The 18,517-nt window shown below is 36.8% G+C and overlaps 1 protein-coding gene across 11 annotated transcripts in view; it reads left to right on the top strand.

Annotated features, from left to right (window-relative positions):
• FAM13A (family with sequence similarity 13 member A) overlaps positions 1 to 18,517 on the top strand; it is a 354,285-nt gene that overhangs the window by 18,271 nt on the left and 317,497 nt on the right. For 2 of the 11 annotated variants that reach the window (XM_036922103.2, XM_036922114.2), the window contains exon 1: positions 14,880 to 15,108. The exons of 5 other annotated variants lie outside the window; for them this stretch is intronic. In XM_036922103.2, the coding sequence (XP_036777998.2) occupies positions 15,031 to 15,108 (78 nt within the window). In that variant the 5' untranslated portion in view covers positions 14,880 to 15,030. Of the gene's footprint in view, positions 1 to 14,877; positions 15,109 to 18,517 lie in introns of those variants that run through there. 4 more of the 11 variants (XM_057502439.1, XM_036922109.2, XM_036922108.2 and 1 more) reach the window with 3 other exon arrangements.

Genomic DNA, 18,517 nt, shown 5'->3' with positions numbered 1-18,517 from the left:
TATCAATTAGTGCTGCAACTGATGTACAACTATATGATTGCTTATTTAGGAGAAATTATAGAATTATTAGGTTTGTCATTTTGAAGCTGACTGAGCTTTTAAAATTTCTCACTTCAAATGATAGTTTCCAGTAATGTTCAAAAGAAACAAACAGGCTGACTTATTTAACAACAATATCTGTTACTACATCATAGGAGTTAATTTTGCACAGAATTTGTTTGTTTCTAAATTATTGGGTTTTTTAATTATATCAATACATGGTTTTAGTTAATTTATTATCGCTAAAGTCCCAGAAGAGAAAGTATTACATAGATTTTCCTGATATGCCTTTCATGTGCAGTATTGGGACTTGGACCAACTTTCCTTCCTCCTTCCTTCCTACATTGTTTTTATTTGCTTTTTAGAGTTAAAGGTTTCTCTCCCTTTTACAGTTTCAGACTCTGATGTCAGTAACTAGGAAATCAGTGTATCTCAGGCTGCAGTAAACTGCTTGACCACTAGAAGTTTTGCTGTACTTTAATGAAGGGGAACAGACTTGGTATATATAAAATAGAGATTTAGCAGCAATTCATGTCTGTAAAGAATAATTAAATTATTGTAGTTATAGTCACATGAGATGTTATTAAACACTTAACTGCCACATGAATGCATAAGAATCCTATTGCAATGCCCTTCCGTCTTTCCAAACAGCCTGTGATAGCCCAGTGTCCTATAACTCCTGTGAGTCTTAGGCTCTTAGGATTGTTAGGTTATATCCACTTGAAAAAACAAAAATCCACTGGAGAGGAACATAATATCTGCTATAGTACATGGCACTTGGTATTCTCTTAGTAAGTACTTGATTCTTGAATGAATGAATAAGTACTCTTGAGTTTCTACTTTTATGTACATCTTTCCATCTGTGTGATTGGGCAAGTAATTTGTGTTTCAAATGTTTTTTCATTATAAAATGGGAATGACGACATTTACATCCTAGTGTTTTTTCATGTTGATTAAATAAGATATAGGTAAACATGCTTAATATTAGTATTGTAAAAGATAAACTCTGTATCTCCTCTAATATTGTCCTCAGTTGGAATATTGGTTTACTGTTTATACTTGTAATTGGCAATGATTTTCATAATAAGTTACTACCCTTAGCCTAATCACAATTAAAAATCAGGTGTGTTCTAAAGGGAGAGATTTACTAATCTTAATTTAAAGTGTTCCTGAACACATAGGTCTCACAGAAGCATGGGTTTGAAGTCTAATTTTGTCCATTATTGGCTGTGTGAATCTGATCCTCTCTTGAGCCTCAGTCTCATTTTACAAGAATGGATAATACCTGTGCTATGAAATTGCTGAGATAATGAAATGAGAATATATGTGAAAGGCTTTGGCAATACACAGATGTTAGTGACTGCCCCCTATGCCACCTCACAAGTTAAAACATCTTTTAATTCTAGTTCCGAGAATTATTATTCAGCAATAAGAATATTTTCTTATTTGTTCAAGATCACATTTGCCTCTTGTAAAATGTTTTTTAACTTCCCTTTCTGGATTTCCAGAAAAAGACGACAATCCATGTTACTTATTGCAGTCTTGAAATGGGTAGACACTGTGCCAGCACAGGTCATATGTTTAAAAACTTGTTTTAAATAACTTTTTTTTAATGGACTGGATTCTTATTTTTAAAAATCAAAAGTAATATTGCCTCAAACTTCAACTTAATCTTTATTCAGAGGTAAGAATTGAAAAATTCATGGGAGTATTCTTGATAAAAAGGTTGAAAATGAAGGACTCAAACATTAAGGGCAAGAAACATATCTTCCCATGAGTGCTGTACTTGTAGTTGGTCCTTCTGTCTTACAGATTTTATATTCTTATAAAACATAATCTAATTTCTTAAGACAGTATAAGTCTTTATGTTTTTCCAGTTGTATTGAGATATACTTGACATAACATTATGTAAGCTTAAGGTCTACAACATAATGTTTTCCTATATGTAAATATTATGAGATGTTTACCACAATAAGTTCAGTTAACATCCATCACCTCACAGAGTTACATGTTTTTTTTCTTGTGATGAGAACTTTTAGATCTACTGTCCTAGCAGCTTTCACATACACAGTACAGTATTATTAACTGTAGTCACTTCCCCAAACATTACATCCCCAGGACTTGTAACTGGAAGTTTGTACCTTTTGACCACCTTCACCTGGTTCCCCACCCTATATTTGTTATTCTTGAACTCTTTGCTTTTCCAGATCTCTGACTTTTTTCTCTAAAATCCCTTAGAAATCACATCTGTGCTCAGACTCTTCAACTCTTTCTGATGACACTCATATAATCTCTATTTCTTGTCCTAACTTTTAAATGCATCCTAATGTGCTTCCAGAAGCAACCCTAGATTTATGACCACACATTTACTGCACTAATTGTACAAATATTTGATATGAAGCTTACAAGGAAATAGAATGAGAATGCCTTGAGGGACAGGGTCATATCTTAATCTAGAAACATAAGTTTGCAAACAGTAACAATGCTGTGTTTAAGTACTGTGTTTGTGGTTTAAATCAGGCATATATGCACACAGAGGAGCAACAGTAGAAATGCTAGTGACATTGGTGCTGGGTGTTGAAGTATATGTATGAGTTCCCCAAGAAGAAAAGGAGACAGGACATTTCCGGCAAATATAAGATCATGCAGAGAGTCTGAAGTGGGAAAATATATACCTTATTTAATTTGTGGAGCAACAAACTTAATTTTCTATTGCTGCTGTAACAAATTACCACAAGCTTAGTTTCTTTAAAAAATGTAACCTTATTATCTCTCTATTCTGGAGGTCAGAGTATGAGAAATGAATTTGGGCTAAAGTTAAGATCTTACCTGATGCTCTAGGGGGAATGCTTGTTTTTTCCAGCCTCTAGAGGCCGCCTTCCTTCCTTGCTTGTGACCTCTTCCTCCATCTTCAAGTCAGCCACTTTGCATCTTCAAATCTCTCCAACAATTGCTGCCTCCACTGTCACGCTCCTCCAACTCTGACTCTCCTACCCTGTCTAAGGACACATGTGATGATCTTGGGCTTAGGCAAACCAGGATAATCTCCCTATCTCAAGATCTTTAACTTAATCACATCTGTAAGATCCCTTTTTGCTATTCAGGGTAACATATTCATGAGTTTTGGGGACTAAGATGTGGACATCTTTGGTGAGCCTTTATCCAGCCTACCACAAGCAAGAAGGCTAGAGTTTAAAGTATATAATGGGGATAAGGCTGGTATGGAATTAGATTTTGAAAACTGTACGAAGGAGTTTGGAATTTAGTTTATAGCCCAGCAGTTTTTATTCTTAAAGGGTTAAACGTTTTAAGGTAGATGCTCGATTCTCTGTGCATACACTCAAAATTCAATTGCATGAGTGATTGCAGAGCCCCTGAAACCTATCTATGGAGCCCTTAGACCTAATGAGAGAATAATTAGGCAAGTAACATAAATCTGTTTCAGAAATGTAGTGGTGTAGTTGTACCAAAGGATTGTTGATGAGGTACAACATCTTACAAATTTAAATTTTTAAAAAATGGCTGTGGAAACAGAGAAGTAATTGATTTGAAAAACCTTCTACAGGTAGAATAAACAGGCTATAGTGATTAAAGAAGCCAGAGGAGGCTGCAGCCACCTTAGGAATGTTTATGAAAATGATCCTAATTTATACTCCCTACTGATCTTTTTTTCTCCCACTGTGTGACTGATTTCTAGAGTCTGCCTAAAACAAGTGCAGCTTTTTGCTCAAACATTTTCTTTCCCAACTAATTAATTTCTTCTATTAGTAGGGTAACCATTAATTATATATTCCCAATGGGATGATGATTTTCTAAATATTTAAGTCAAACTTACTTATAAAACTCTAGTCTAAAATTGTATTTCTATCAATTATTTCTATATTGTATTTCTATAAATTTCTATAAATGCTAACCTTTATAGGATGTGGTGGTCTAGAATATCTCGTGGTGGAGTGTTTTGGGATGATCCACATATGCCTCATCTCATGAACTGGCACACGGGACCTTGCATCAGGGTCAGGTAGAGGAGTGAAGCCTGATTCCTAAGGTGAAAATGCATATGGAGGGGATTAAAAAGATCTTTCCAATGAAGACAGACTTTCTGGTGAAGGGACCATATCCCAAAAAGAATATTTAGATTTTTCTTGTATCAGTTCTTTTTCTTTCAAATATATTTCACCCTCAAGTGCAGAGTGGGACCCATTTAGCTTTTCACTAGTTGCCCTCCCTTCTTGCTATTCTTGATCGCTCCTTACAAAGACTAGTATCTCTTAAGGATAATTCTAAGTCATCCTACTTTCTTTTCAGATGGTTAAACTTTAAGAATACTACATTGGTAAGTTGTAGACCTAGGTGTTTCTCCCTTCTCTACAGAGTTGATATTAATGAGTGAAAATTTCTTCCCCAAATGAGAGAATACAAAATCCTAATCAGGATCACTGACCCTGCCATCATCTCCCAAAGAAATCTGAAGTGATGAGGACCAGAATTCAAGTTTTCACTCCCATAATCCTGCATCACTTTTTTTTTATAATTTTATTTTGGTATCATTAATCTACAGTTACATGAAGGACATTATGTTTACTAGGCTTCCCCCTTCACCAAGTCCCCCCCACATCCCCGTTCACAGTCACTGTCTATCAACATAGTAAGATGCTGTAAATCACTACTTGTCTTCTCTGTGTTGCACAGCCCTACCCGTGACCCCTCCACACTATACATGCTAATCGTAATGCCCCCTTTCTTTTTTTTCCCGCCCTTATCCCTCCCTTCCCACCCGTCCTCCCCAGTCCCTTAATCCTGCATCACTTTTGAAGGAAATGCTGAAGCTAATGATGCTGCCCAAATCCTTCCATGAAACCAAAGTCCGTCTCTAAGGTATCTCTGGTTGCCACTGACCCACGAACTACAGCAAACCCCACAAAACACTGTCAGTTTCTTCTCACAATCAAACCTGCCTCCACCTATTTACCATTTCCAACATTCCTTGTTCCTTTGGGCAGATCCAGTTTTCACATGTGACATCATTTCCCCTCACCCAAAAAACTCCAAAGAACTAGCATTTCTTGTAGTGTAAATTTACTGGTGACAGATTCACTCAGCTTTTGTTTATCTAAAAATGTTTTTATTTCACCTTCATTTTTTGAAGGGTATTTTCCCTAGATATGTAATTCTAGTTTTGTAAGGGTTTCTCTGCTCTCCACCCCCTACCGCAAAGCACTTCAGTTGTATCACTCCATTGTTTTCTGTTCTCAATTATTTCTTATAAGAAATAAGTTGTCACACTTATTGTTCTACTAAAGGTGTCTGTCTCTGGTTTACTTTTAAGGTTTTTTTCTTTAACTTTCTTTTTAAGCAGTTTGTTGAAAATATGTGTGGTTTTCTTTATCTTGCTACAGATTTGTAGGGCGGAGGGTTAATGTTACTAATTCTGTAATTTCAACTCTGAGTTTTCTTCCCCCTGTCCAATTTGCTGTCTGATCTCCTTCTGGGACACTAATTAGACTACTAATTAGACACTAATTATCCTTGAGATTACTGACATTCTCTTTTCCTTTCTTTTCCTTTCTTTCATATAGATGGAAGTCTCCATCTCTCCCTTCTTAGGATCCTGGTAGAGGGGGTCCTTCTTATACAGCCTTTGCTGTTATCTCCCTTAGCCTCAGCTTTCCCAGAATGGTTTAAGAATGAAAAGGACACTATTAATAATTGCACTGAGTCAACAAGCATTTACTGGAACTTTTCCAGTCAATTGAAGTTTAAGGCACCCTAGTATGAGGCACTCCTCCAATGTCCTGGCAAACTTTAGAATCATCTTTCATGCTTCTCTTATCTTGAATATCATGCCACCTCTTTTGCCTCTTATGGAAAGTCAATTATCAGCTTTATGAGTTCTTTGTACAAAGCTGTAGTTTATTGTTCACTATCTAAATTCAAGACCTTGTTACCTCACCAGATTATTGTTAACAGGATCAATTTAGCTATAAGTCTCCTTCCCATTCTAGCCCATTTTAGTCAGACTTCTAGATTAATCTGGTACTACTTTTGTCAAGTATTCATTCTATTTAAGAACCTACCATGGTTCTTGATTAATTAGGTCCTACCTAGATTTCTTATTCTGCTGTTTAGGGCCCCTTACTGTTCATGCTGATGTGTTTCTCAGTAACACAGACTGGACCTATGTTAGTATGCCCTCTCCTTCCTCTATCATCCTAATCAGTAACTTCAGTGTAAGTCAGCCCAACACCTGCTTTTTTATAGCTCTAGTTCCAGTTACTTCCATCCATCATATTTTCTCCTGTCTTCTAATTCTCAAGTACTAAGGGCACACACTTTAATTTGATTATACAATTTATATATTGTATTTGCTAATTGAAGGATTAAGATTCAGGTGCCTTCAGGGGCCATAAGGTAATCATAAACCGTGAAGCTTGCAGAGTGAAGAACAATAGGTATTAAACTGTGCTGATTGTTAGCAATAGTAATTCCCACTCAAGTACATGGCCTTCAAATCTCTGTGCAAGTAAGACTAAGTGTCCAAACAGAATTCCTTCACAAGATTTGCAAATTGTGTCCTAAATATTTTTACATATACTTTATAGCTTGAGTAACACTATTCCTTGTATCTCCCCTTAGCCATAATTTTCAGAATAGTAATAGGTACACATTGTACATTGTATACGTGCTTATGAAGTTAAAAAGTTAAATAATGGCTTTAGAAAACTTATGGGGAAGATAGCTAAAACTGTTTTTTCAAAAGAAAATGCAGCTATTCTCTTGATTTCCAGGTCTGAGGTGTGGATGGAAATAGAAAGGACTGTATCTGTAATAATCAGCCCTCTAGCCACTTCTTAGTGCACTGGGTTCTGATTACTTCCTGTTGAAACTAACATAATAGATCTTCTTGTCTTCTAGGGGAGGATAGGAAATGTATTAAACAATCTACTCTCAGCCAAGGAGCATGCTGAGAGTTAAGGTGGGACCTTAAGGTACACTGGAAGAAGTGGCTGTAGATAAGCTAATGAGTAAGTAATAGAAATGAGGGTCAAATAATGAGGCTTAAATAATGACCCATGAAATTGCTAAACTGTGGTTTGTGTCAAAGAATGATGAAACCAATACCAATACCTGAATAAAAAAGACAAGGCTGAATTGATTGACTGTTGTAGGCTTTGCTGATCAGGCTCAGTCTTTCTGAGCAGAACATACTGCTGATCTTATACAGGGCTTCTGGGAAGTGTGAGATTAGGTTTGGTGGGTTTTCAGGAGTGTGACATCATCTGAAGGAGAATGATTACTCAAATGAGAGAGTTATTAATGAGTTGGCGCTCAAAGACATGCTTCTTTGAGTGAGACTATTCTTGACTGGTCAGTAGTGATGGCTTGTCACAAATGGGTTGACTAGTAAAGCCAATTGGTTTACTGAGGGAAGTTGCTGATTGATTGAACAGACTTAAAATTAGTTATGCTGGTTATTTGTTTCCATGGCTACAGAACAACTGCTCTTTTCCTAGGAGTGTGGTAATTTTTTTCCTTAAGTAGGATGCTAATGCATCTAGATTTCAGAACAAAGTTTAGTTCATCAGATTATGAATTGGACCTCTTTTGGGGAAATCCTTCAGAAAAGAATTAAGAGAAGGTAAGAATAGGCCCAGATAATGGAGCAGTTGTAGTGAAATAGATTAACAAACCCTAGGCAGACCTGTTCCCTGTTTTCCAAGGAACTGAAGCACATAGACTAGTCTTTTTTTTTTATCGTTAATGTACCATTACTTGAACAACATTATGGTTACTAGACTCTCCCTATTATCAAGTTCCTCCCACATACCCCATTACAGTCACTGTCCATCAGCATAGTAAGATGCTATAGAATCATTACTTGTCTTCTCTGTATATACTGCCTTCCCCATGTCCCCACCCCCCTACATTATGTGTGCTAATCATAATGCCTGGTGTTCTCCCTTATCCCTCCTTTCCCACCCATCCTCCCCAGTTCTTTTCTCTTTGGTAACTGTTAGTCCATTCTTGGGTTCTGTGAGTCTGCTGCTGTTATGTTCCTTCAGTTTTTCTTTGTTCTTATACTCCACAGATGAGTGAAATCATTTGATACTTGTCTTTCTCTGCCTGGCTTATTTCACTGAGCATAATACCCTCTAGCACCATCCATGTTGTTGCAAATGGTAGGATTTGTTTTCTTCTTATGGCTGAATAATATTCCATTGGGTATATGTACCACATCTTCTTTATCCATTCATCTACTGATGGACACTTAGGTTGCTTCCATTTCTTGGCTATTGTAAATAGTGCTGTAATAAACATAGGAGTGCATATGTCTTTTTCAAACTGAGCTGCTGCATTCTTAAGGTAAATTCCTAAGAGTGGAATTCCTGGGTCAAATGGTATTTCTATTTTGAGCTTTTTGAGGAACCTCCATACTGCTTTCCACAATGGTTGAACTAATTTACATTCCCACCAGCAGTGTAGGAGGGTTCCCCTCTCTCCATATCCTCACCAACATTTGTTGTTGTTTGTCTTTTGGATGGTGGCCATTCTAACTGGTGTGAGGTGATATCTCACTGTGGTTTTAATTTGCATTTCCCTGATGATTAGTGATGTGGAGCATCTTTTCATGTGTCTGTTGGCCATCTGAATTTCTTCTTTGGAAAAGTGTCTCTTCAGCTCCTCTGCCCATTTTTTTTTATTGGATTATTTGCTTTTTGTTTGTTGAGGTGTGTGAGTTCTTTATATATTTTGGATGTCAACCCTTTATCAGATCTGTCATTTATGAATATATTCTCCCATACTGTAGGATGTCTTTTTATTCTACTGATAGTATCCTTTGCTGTACATAAACTTTTTAGTTTGATATAGTCCCACTTGTTCATTTTTGCTTTTGTTTCCCTTGCCCAGGAAGATATGTTCATGAAGAAGTTGCTCATGTTTATGTCCAAGAGATTTTTTCTATATTTTTTTCTAAGTTTTATGGTTTCATGACTTACATTCAGGTCTTTGATCCATTTTGAGTTTTCTTTTGTGTACGGGGTTAGACAATAATCCAGTTTCATTCTCTTACATGTAGCTGTCCACTTTTGCCAACACCAGCTGTTGAAGAGGCTATCATTTCCCCATTGTATATCCATGGCTTCTTTATCATATATTAATTGACCATATATGCTTGGGTTTATATCTCTATTCTGTTCCACTGGTCTATGGGTCTATTCTTGTGCCAGTACCAAATTGTCTTGATTACTGTGGCTTTGTAGTAGAACTTGACATCAGGGAGCATAATTTCCCCTCCTTGTTTCTTCCTTCTCAGGATTTCTTTGGCTATTCGGGGTCTTTTTTGGTTCCATATGAATTTGAGAACTATTTGCTCTAGTTCATTGAAAAATGCTGTAGGTATTTGATAGGAATTGCATTGAATCTGTAGATTGCTTTAGGCAGGATGGCCACTTTGACAATATTAGTTCTTCCTAGCCAATAGCATGGGATGAATTTCTATTTATTAGTGTCCTCTTTAATTTCTTTTAAGAGTGTCCTGTAGTTTTCAGGGTATAGGTCTTTCACTTCCTTGGTTAGGTTTATTCCTAGGTATTTTAATCTTTTTGATGCAGTTGTGAATGGAATTGTTTTCCTGATTTCTCTTACTGCTAGTTCATTGTTAGTGTATAGGAATGCAACAGATTTCTGTGTATTAATTTTGTATCCCACAACTTTGCTGAATTCAGATATTAGATCTAGTAGTTTTGGAGTGGATTCCTTAGGGTTTTTATGTACAATATCATGTCATCTGCAAACAGGGACATTTTGACTTCTTCCTTGTCTGTATGGATGCCTTTTATTTCTTTGTGTTGTCTGATTGCCTTGGATAAGACCTCCAGAACTATGTTGAATAAAAGTGGGGAGACTGGGCATTGTTGTCTTGTTCCCGATCTTAAAGGAAAAGTTTTCAGCTTCTCGCTGTTAAGTATAATGTTGGCTGTGGGTTTGTAATATATGGCCTTTATTGTGTTGAGGTACTTGCCCTCTATACCCATTTTGTTGAGAGTTTTTGTCATGAATGGATGTTTAATTTTGTCAAATGTGTTTTCAGCATCTATGGAGATGATCATGTGATTTTTGTCCTTCTTTTTGTTGATATAGTGGATGCTGTTGATGGATTTTGGAATGTTGTACCATCCTTGCATCCCTGGGATGAATCTCACTTGTTTGTGATGGATGATCTTATAGACTAGTCTTTTTTTGGATATATGGGACTCTCATGCCCAATAATGTTACTGAATAGCCAAGAGCAAGGCTCAGCAAACTTGCTCTGTGAAGAGTCAGATGGTAAATATATCAGACTTTGCAGGCCATAGGTTCTGTCTCTGTTGCAGCTACTCAGTTTGGCCACTGTAATACCAGAACAGCCGGACACTTTATGTACCAGATTTAGGTGTGACCAGATTTGGTCTAGGGTAGCTGTATTTGGCCTGTGGTGGTCAGATTTGGCACACAGGCTGTATTTGCTGACCCCTAAAACAAGTAATCTTTTAGGTGCATCTACCATCAGGGATTCAAAAACCAAAATATCTGAACCTCTGACTGGTCCGGAGAATACATAAATGATCAATGCTGCCTAACTGCTGATACCCTGTCTGGTTGGGTGCCATTGATTCTGGTCTAGGCTGGGGTACTCACTGAGAAAAAGCTGGGATAGGGCTAGAGGCAGAATAGAGATTGACTGAGTTTGGACGGAAAAAGCCTGCAATTTTCCACTTCCAATGGGCCTCAGGTGGTTTATGCTGACATTGCTGCCACTGTCAGCCCCCGTGATACCTGCTGGTCTCTACCACATAGCCAACCGTACCGTGTCTGCTGGCTACTGCTGTTCCCCTCACAACTATTATTTCTACTTTAGCTGAAGAGGTTTTTGTTCTTTGAAAACTGATAGTTCTGCCAGCTATTATCAGACAGCTTGACTTTGAAGCATTTTTTAGCTTTTCTGGTGGATGGAGGATAACCCTTTTTAGCTTTATCAGGCTTCCGAGAGCAGAGGGTGACTGGAATGACAGCATTCTAGAGGCCTTGACCATTAGTTGTGAAGTCACCTTGACTTACTCCAGAGAGCCTAGGGATCTTCTTGAAAAATAGGACATCCTTTGTCATGCTGTGGTATTTCAGCATTTCTGGAAGTTGTATTGGAATTACTATGCTGGTGTGGGCCATCCAGAAAAGTACTTTTTAAAATTCCTCTATCTTTTTGGGGGAAAAACATGAGCTCATATATTATCTTAGCAAATATGTTCATTGTGGCTTATATGTCTTAAGGTTCATTATAATGTCAAGTTCATTACAAAGCCAACAGGAATATATGTGTATGACAGCTTAGAACTTTCTGTAAAGAATTGGACTCTGCTATCATTTGCATTCATTTTGGGGTCAGGAGAAGATGATATTTCAGACTCTAATTTCAGGTATATTCTATGGAGAAACATTGTTTGAAGTGAAGAGTATCTTATTTAGGATTTCTTTTGTAAGTAAAATCTTTTGCAAGTAAGATCATCACTGAGATGAATAACTAAGGATAAAAATTTGCTATGCACAGTGCCAATTTTACTTTATAATGGCATAGAAGAACTTACGAAAATTAGAACTATATTTTTTTGTCATCCCTATGTAGTAATATCAAAAACAGAAAAATGTATGTATATCTATTAGAAACAGTAACAAGAGGTATAATATTTTGGTGATGTAACTTTTTATAACATTACTGCATGTTTTTGAAATTCATCATGAAGAGTTGATTGGAAAGAATGGTGGTAAATTTTTGAAAGTGATGGGCAATGAGAGAAGGCTATGTTTATCAGATATTTAAATGAATCAAAGATAGAGTTACTCAAGTATTATGGAAGCAGAATAAAACTAGAAAGGAAAAACAAGATAGAATATATTAGCCTGAAAAAGGCCCTTGTGCATGTATATGTGTGTGTATATGAATTTAATATATAGTATGGATTGTATCACAAATAAGTGGAAAATGAAAAATGTTGCTCGATAAATGGGGCTGAGTCATTCAGGTATTAGGGTAAAGACAAAGTTGTTTTAGTCACACACACACATGTAGGATCTTCAAATACATTAGCATATTTAAGAGTTTTGTTTCTTTCTTATGTAAGAGTTCAATTGATCTAGGTTTGTAAGGCAGCCAAACTCCACAAGGTCATTCAGAGGTCTGGATTCCTTCCATCCACTCACTTTGTCATGCTCTGTCATTCTCTTTTCCATGGCTGAAGCTATATTTCTGCTGTCTCCACACTGTAGCTTGTGATAAAGGGGAAGGAGAGTAAATGTGGAGCAAGAGATGTTTTTATTAAACGTGACATGAAAGTTGCACACATCCTATCCATTCACATCCAGTTAATGAGTACATGGTCAGATGGCCCTATCTTCCTGCATGAAAGAGTGGGGAAATGTAGTCTTTAGGTGGACAACTATGGGTTCAGCACAGCTAAGAGGGAGTAAGTTCTAATATTATTAGAGAGGTTGTATACTGAGGGCAGTTAACAATGTGGGTCACAGTAATTATATGAAAAGTAAAAAACCAAATGCATATCCTCATTTTTTGCTATATTTCTAAGTAAATTCCAAATAGATATATAATCAAACCGTAGGACAAACATCCAAAATTGTTATTACCATTTGCCAGGTACTATACTAACTGCTTTTTATAGATTATATCATTTAATCCTTGCAATGATCCTATAGAAGAGACTTCAACTGATAAGACTCCAGCTGATAAGTGGACAAAGAAAATGGATCAAGGACAGTTCACAGAACAGAAAATACAAATGACTAATGAGATTTTTTCATATCTTTAATTTTATTGATAATAAAAAGAAATACAAGTTTTAAAATAAGAAATCATTTTCACTTATTAAATTAGGAAATATCTTACAAAATAGTCAAACTTGGGTAGGCTGAATTGTTGAATTTAAACTACCAGAGCCATTATATGTCAAGAGCTTTAGCAGATGTTCATATTCCGTGATCCAGAAATTTCACTTTCAGGAGTCTTCACTACCAAGTCAGAATAAAACACAAAGCATTACTTAAAATCACACACACATAAAATCAGAAACCATATAAATGTCTAAAAGTGGAAGATTAACTAAAGAAACTGTTATTCTGTATATAATATATACAGAATGTAATATTACACATGACTAAAATGGTGTATACTGCTAACAATATAGGAGCATGCCTCTGATACAATGTCAAGTGAAAGAAAAATTAGGATATAAATTATCCAAAATTAGGTTTAAGTTACATTTTTTAAAAAATAAGAGATGTAAGTAGATATGTCAGTGTTTCTGGGTGTTCTCTGTTATTTCCTTTTACAATTTCATCTTTGCTTTATTGGCACTTCCATGTTTACTAATTAAAAAGGTTTAATTACTTGTTCCTCTTCCTCCTTCCCCTAGTGGATGATCCATGAGAGAAGACACCATGTCTTTCTTATCTTTGTACACTGTATGTAGCACAATGTCCGGCAATAAATATTGATTGGTGATGTTGGGCGATGAGTCACTAGGTGACCTAATCTTGGGGCTTTTGTTTTCCACCATGGACTGGCAATGCTAACATAGTCAGAAAAAGAAGACAACTTTTTAAAGTGCCAGGAAAGGTTTAATTTTTCTTTCATAATCAGTCTAGTTTTTTAATGGGTGAGTGGGAAGCAGAAATGATAAAATCCAGTTTAAGGTGGAAGTAGAAAATTTTTTTCTTTTTTAGTGGAAAAGATTGTCTATACCTCCCATCTCCTTGTATGGCCTTGGGATTGTGTTATTCTGCCTTGTGGAAGTAGGATCTTTGCAATGTTTTGTATGCACATATAGATATAAAATGTAGTCTGTCTTGTCTTGTGGCTTGCTTACCACAATTTGCTATCTTGGCTTTTCAGTGGGTAGTGTTGGTTAGCTATAGATACGCAAAGAATACTAAATGTAAAGGGAAATACTGAAATGGGAGCTGATTCTGGTTTTCCTTTTTTCTCCATCTTCTCCCCTTAAGACATAATTTATGTTTTGTAACTGGGGACAATTAAGTCTTTTAAAGTTGAGTCAAGTGAAACTTCACATGTAATATTAGTCACCATGCTCTTCAATGTGCTAGTAAAAAAGATCTGACAAGTAAGTGGTAGCAAAAAAAAAGTCAGTTTTTTTTCTGGCTTATAAAATGGATAGTTTGGCTATCATTCAAATATTTGGAAACTGTAAAATCTATCATACATAATGATGACAGCATATGGAGTAGGAAGTTATTGAAAGGTCAGTAGAGGCTAATTTTCCAGACTGTAAATCACATATGTAGAATTGTGAATGTCTAGAAATATGTTTTGTTTATCACTGGTATATATGAATAAGATAATTAGAAGCAGTAAAAAACAGCTATATAAAACAGTTTTTATTTAGAACAATTCTGTTAGAATAAAAGTAGAGGGAAGACATTTTTAAACAGATTTAAATTTCAAACAATTTAACTGGTTTCTTGGGGGCAGGGCAACAGAAGTGAAAACTGCCTCAGAAAAGTGAGGAATATGCCTGTAGATTTAAACCTGGACTATGTACGTTTTTCTTAGAGATGAGTAGCGGCAAGGAAGCAAGTTTGTATTTTCGCTTAGTCTTATTAACGAGTATCACCAGGTGATGGGCGTTTTGTGAACACAAGGAGCCTGCGTGTGGCACGTAGTACATCTGGCTTAAAAGATGTCAGCGACTTAAGACCACGTCACATGACTCCCGCCACTCACCAATACAGGGCACTCGGGATCAAATTTCAACTCCAGGCAGTGCTCCCCGCCGTGAGGGTTTAGCTGAATAAGAATCAAAGCCACACTTCGAAAATGTTAGAAGCTGCTCTTCCCTTGCTACAGGGCGTATGGATTAGGAGCTGTTATTCAAATCAGAGCATATCCACTGAATGGAATTTTAGTGTTTCGCTGTCATTTTGATGTTTCCATCACCTGGTCTTCACCCGCTCTACCAGACATTTCCTGCGAGAATGGGGGCGGGAGCGCTCGCCGTCTGTGTGAGTACGGGCCGCCCGGGCTTCCGCCCACACAGCCAGGGTTTGGGAGAGGCCTTTGCCCTCCTGGTTTGGATGAGATGTTTGTGGGACTTTGGTTTTCCATCCTAGGAGGTGGGGGAAGATTTGTTGCTTTGTAAGTTGCTATCTATTCAAATCGACACGAAGCAGTGTTTGGGGCAACATTCAGCTTTTTTGTTCACTTTCCTTTCCTAAAAAGGGGAAGGAAGATGCTGGGTTTATTTAGTTACACCAACTTGATTTAATGTAGAACACTCTGAAGCATCTTAGACTTTACTGTTCTGAAAAAGGCAACTGTGAATGCTTATTTGTAGTTAACTGGGAAACTCTTGCAGCTAGATTGAGAAAGAATTAAACATTTATTACCTCTGAGTATGGGTATGATATTTGTCTATTCACATTCTTGTTTTAGCTTAGTAATTCTAGAATTTTTGTTTCAGCATGGTTGCTGAAAGTGATGGGAAAAGAGCTTGGTTGATAAGTGTTTGTGAATCCTTAAGTGTACATACTTCTGGCTATTATAATATAGTAGCATCAAAAATAAATACCACTGATGTAAAATCCATGGGAAAGCATGTATATTTGTAGGGCTGAAATTCATGAATTCCAAAAGCTCTGTTGGTTCTATACATAACCTTTTGCAATAACCCAGTATTGTCAGTTACATAATTTACAGAATGCTGTAATGTTTTTATTTCAATATTTAGAAAATGCATAAATATATATTTATATTTCAAGTTGGTATCATTCAAAAGGGGTATTTTATTTATCCTAGAAAGTACTAAATGTACAATATTTATTGTCACATTAATTGCTCAATTATATATCATCACATTTAGATACTTATTTTTTTTACATTTCCAAAAGAGCTGCAGTTTGTTGCAGGTTGTGATGGCATCCTAAAATATCTAGAAATATCCAGGCAATTTTTGGCACATAGGCCCCAAATGGTCACCAGATGGTGTATCAGTGTCACAGATTGAATTAGTAAAACTGCAGGGTGACTCCCCCATTTCCATGCTCAGAACTCTTCAGCATCCCGTGTACTAGTTTATCTGTCTCTTTTCTTTTTAGCTTTGAAGTTTGTAGCATCCACCTATCCAGCAGGCTCTTTTGATCCCTCCAAAGAGCTTTCTTCAAAATCCAATTTTTCTATGTGTAAAGTAGTGAGCTGTTATTTTATTACTGACACAGGTCTGCATTTTTCCAACTTTACAAAAGAAATACTTTAAAACTGGAAATGTGTAAAGTGAAGCAGCAGATTGACCTATTTGTCATGAGATTTGAAGTCATCTGTGGTCTGATTAGATCCTTCTTGCCCTTGGCCTCTCTACATTGATCTCTACCTTTTACAGAAATGCAGACTGACCCATATGTGAAATTCCATGTATTTCCTTAATTTATATTCAAAACATGTACAAAGTTTCATTTAAGATGGACATATAAGTCATACTAAGAGATTATTCATTCTGGCGCATGAGTAATTTTCAGTCTTTCCTACTCTAACTTCAGGTTGACCTTTGTGCTGTGGCCCAGTGTTATCATAGGACAGTTACTTACGTTTTTAGGAATTGTAGCATAGTATCTCTGGAAAAAGGTAGCTATTGCAGAACAAAAGACTTTTTTTTTAGGTTTGTGGCATAGAAGTGAGAGCTAAGTCCCATAAATACATACATGTGGACTGACATAGCTTTTTCTTAGTTGCCATCTTCTCTACATAGACACACATGTAGTAACTGCTCAGGTTTTTTGCTACTGAAGATAGATGTTCCTAGACAAAATAATAGAGTACCAGGTATTTGTGGTGTATGTGTATGTGTGTGTGGGGATGTGGATTCTTTTGGTGGGACACGGATGGTTCAAAGATACTTGGTTCCTGTGTCCATTGACTAACCAACTTTCTCTTCCTCATTCCTTTTATCTCTTTCCCATTTTGGTAGTGCTGTTAGTAAAGACATAGTGGGCTCAAAAATTTACTTAAAATACTACTTACATGTACAAAAATGTAGCTTCTTTCCTGTAATGTATCTCTTTTTCCCTCAGGCAGAATGGAACTACACCCACCAGTTAATACTGTCATAGTCTTTTCTGGTTTCAAATGCCACCTTTGGATGACTCAAGTCTCAGGTGAATCCTCAGTCTTTCAGATTCCCACCCGTCCTGCTGATCTGTCCAAAGTGGCATCTGGGTATTTTGAGGCGAGGTAGACTGAGATGGGAGTTTGCATATTGTAGTGGATAAAGAAAGGGGCTAGAATGCATGTGTGTAGATTCTTATACTCTGACTGTTCTGATTTATGGGCAGGTTCAGGTATCTAAACTGTGACTGGTGAATTTGTGGTTCAGTTCTCTTAGTCTTGTCAGGGCCCAGTGGCCCATCCCTCCTGACTTAGCCATAATCTTGTTGGTACGGCAACAATTCCAAGGGTAACCCAGGTCTTGTAGCCTTCGTCCTTAACTTGGGTCTTTCATTCCTGTAGCCTTACCACAGGTATCATCAGGTACCTTCCATATATCACTACTTACATAGTGATAGCAGGAGCTATGGGCACAGTACAGAAAGGCTTATAGACCAAATTAAGAAATTCTAGTCACAGATTTATTGAATCATGTTAAAACACAGCACAAAGCAAGGGGGAGAAGGTGGGTCAGGTTTCCTGTTTAGAAAGGGTTTAAGTGGTATGAAAGGACCACACTCTCTGAACCCTGTATTACATAAGTTTCATTTATCCTGTCTCTTATCTTCCCTGTTACATCAGCCTTCCCCCATCATGGTGTGTATGTGAGGACAAGTATTGATTGTGAACCGTGAGGCTAAGCAGAGAGAGCAAGGTGTGTTGGCTCCAGACACATTCTATCATCAGGGGCAAGTGTACCTAAGTACAGTTGTAAGTTGCTAACATACTACTGAATAGCTATGGATTTTTATCTTCATATCTCAGGCAGAGAAAATATGTAGCCAGAATGGGTATAATCAATGTGTGATTCATTTAAGAAATGAATATTGGGTGACACATGAAGGTTGGGTGCTTGACTTAGTCCTTCCATCTCTACTTTGTTTCTGTGTCAAATATGTCTGCCAAGCTATCTCCTTACATATTGTCAATACTTAGTTATATCTTTTCATTGCTTATTTCTCATGTTCTCTACTTAGGTGAACTAAATTTTCTTAAGTAATACAACAAATATGTAAGTTCAAGTTTCAAAGCCATCATGGCTGTCTTTGTAGCTTCTAGTTTGATGTTTGATACTAAATTCATCTCCTATAGACTAGATTTCTTAAATGCCATGATGAATTTGATTTATTTTTTAATCGCTGTTTCTTATTCAGAGTGTTGAAAAGAATGTGGGCTTTGTTTGGAGCATGGCCCATCTGTGCTTAAATCCTGGTT

The sequence above is a fragment of the Manis pentadactyla genome, chromosome 5, assembly GCF_030020395.1.
Source record: "Manis pentadactyla isolate mManPen7 chromosome 5, mManPen7.hap1, whole genome shotgun sequence".
Lineage (NCBI taxonomy): Eukaryota > Metazoa > Chordata > Mammalia > Pholidota > Manidae > Manis > Manis pentadactyla.
Note: the sequence above shows the minus strand (reverse complement) of the source record. Positions and strands in the feature narration are given on the sequence as shown.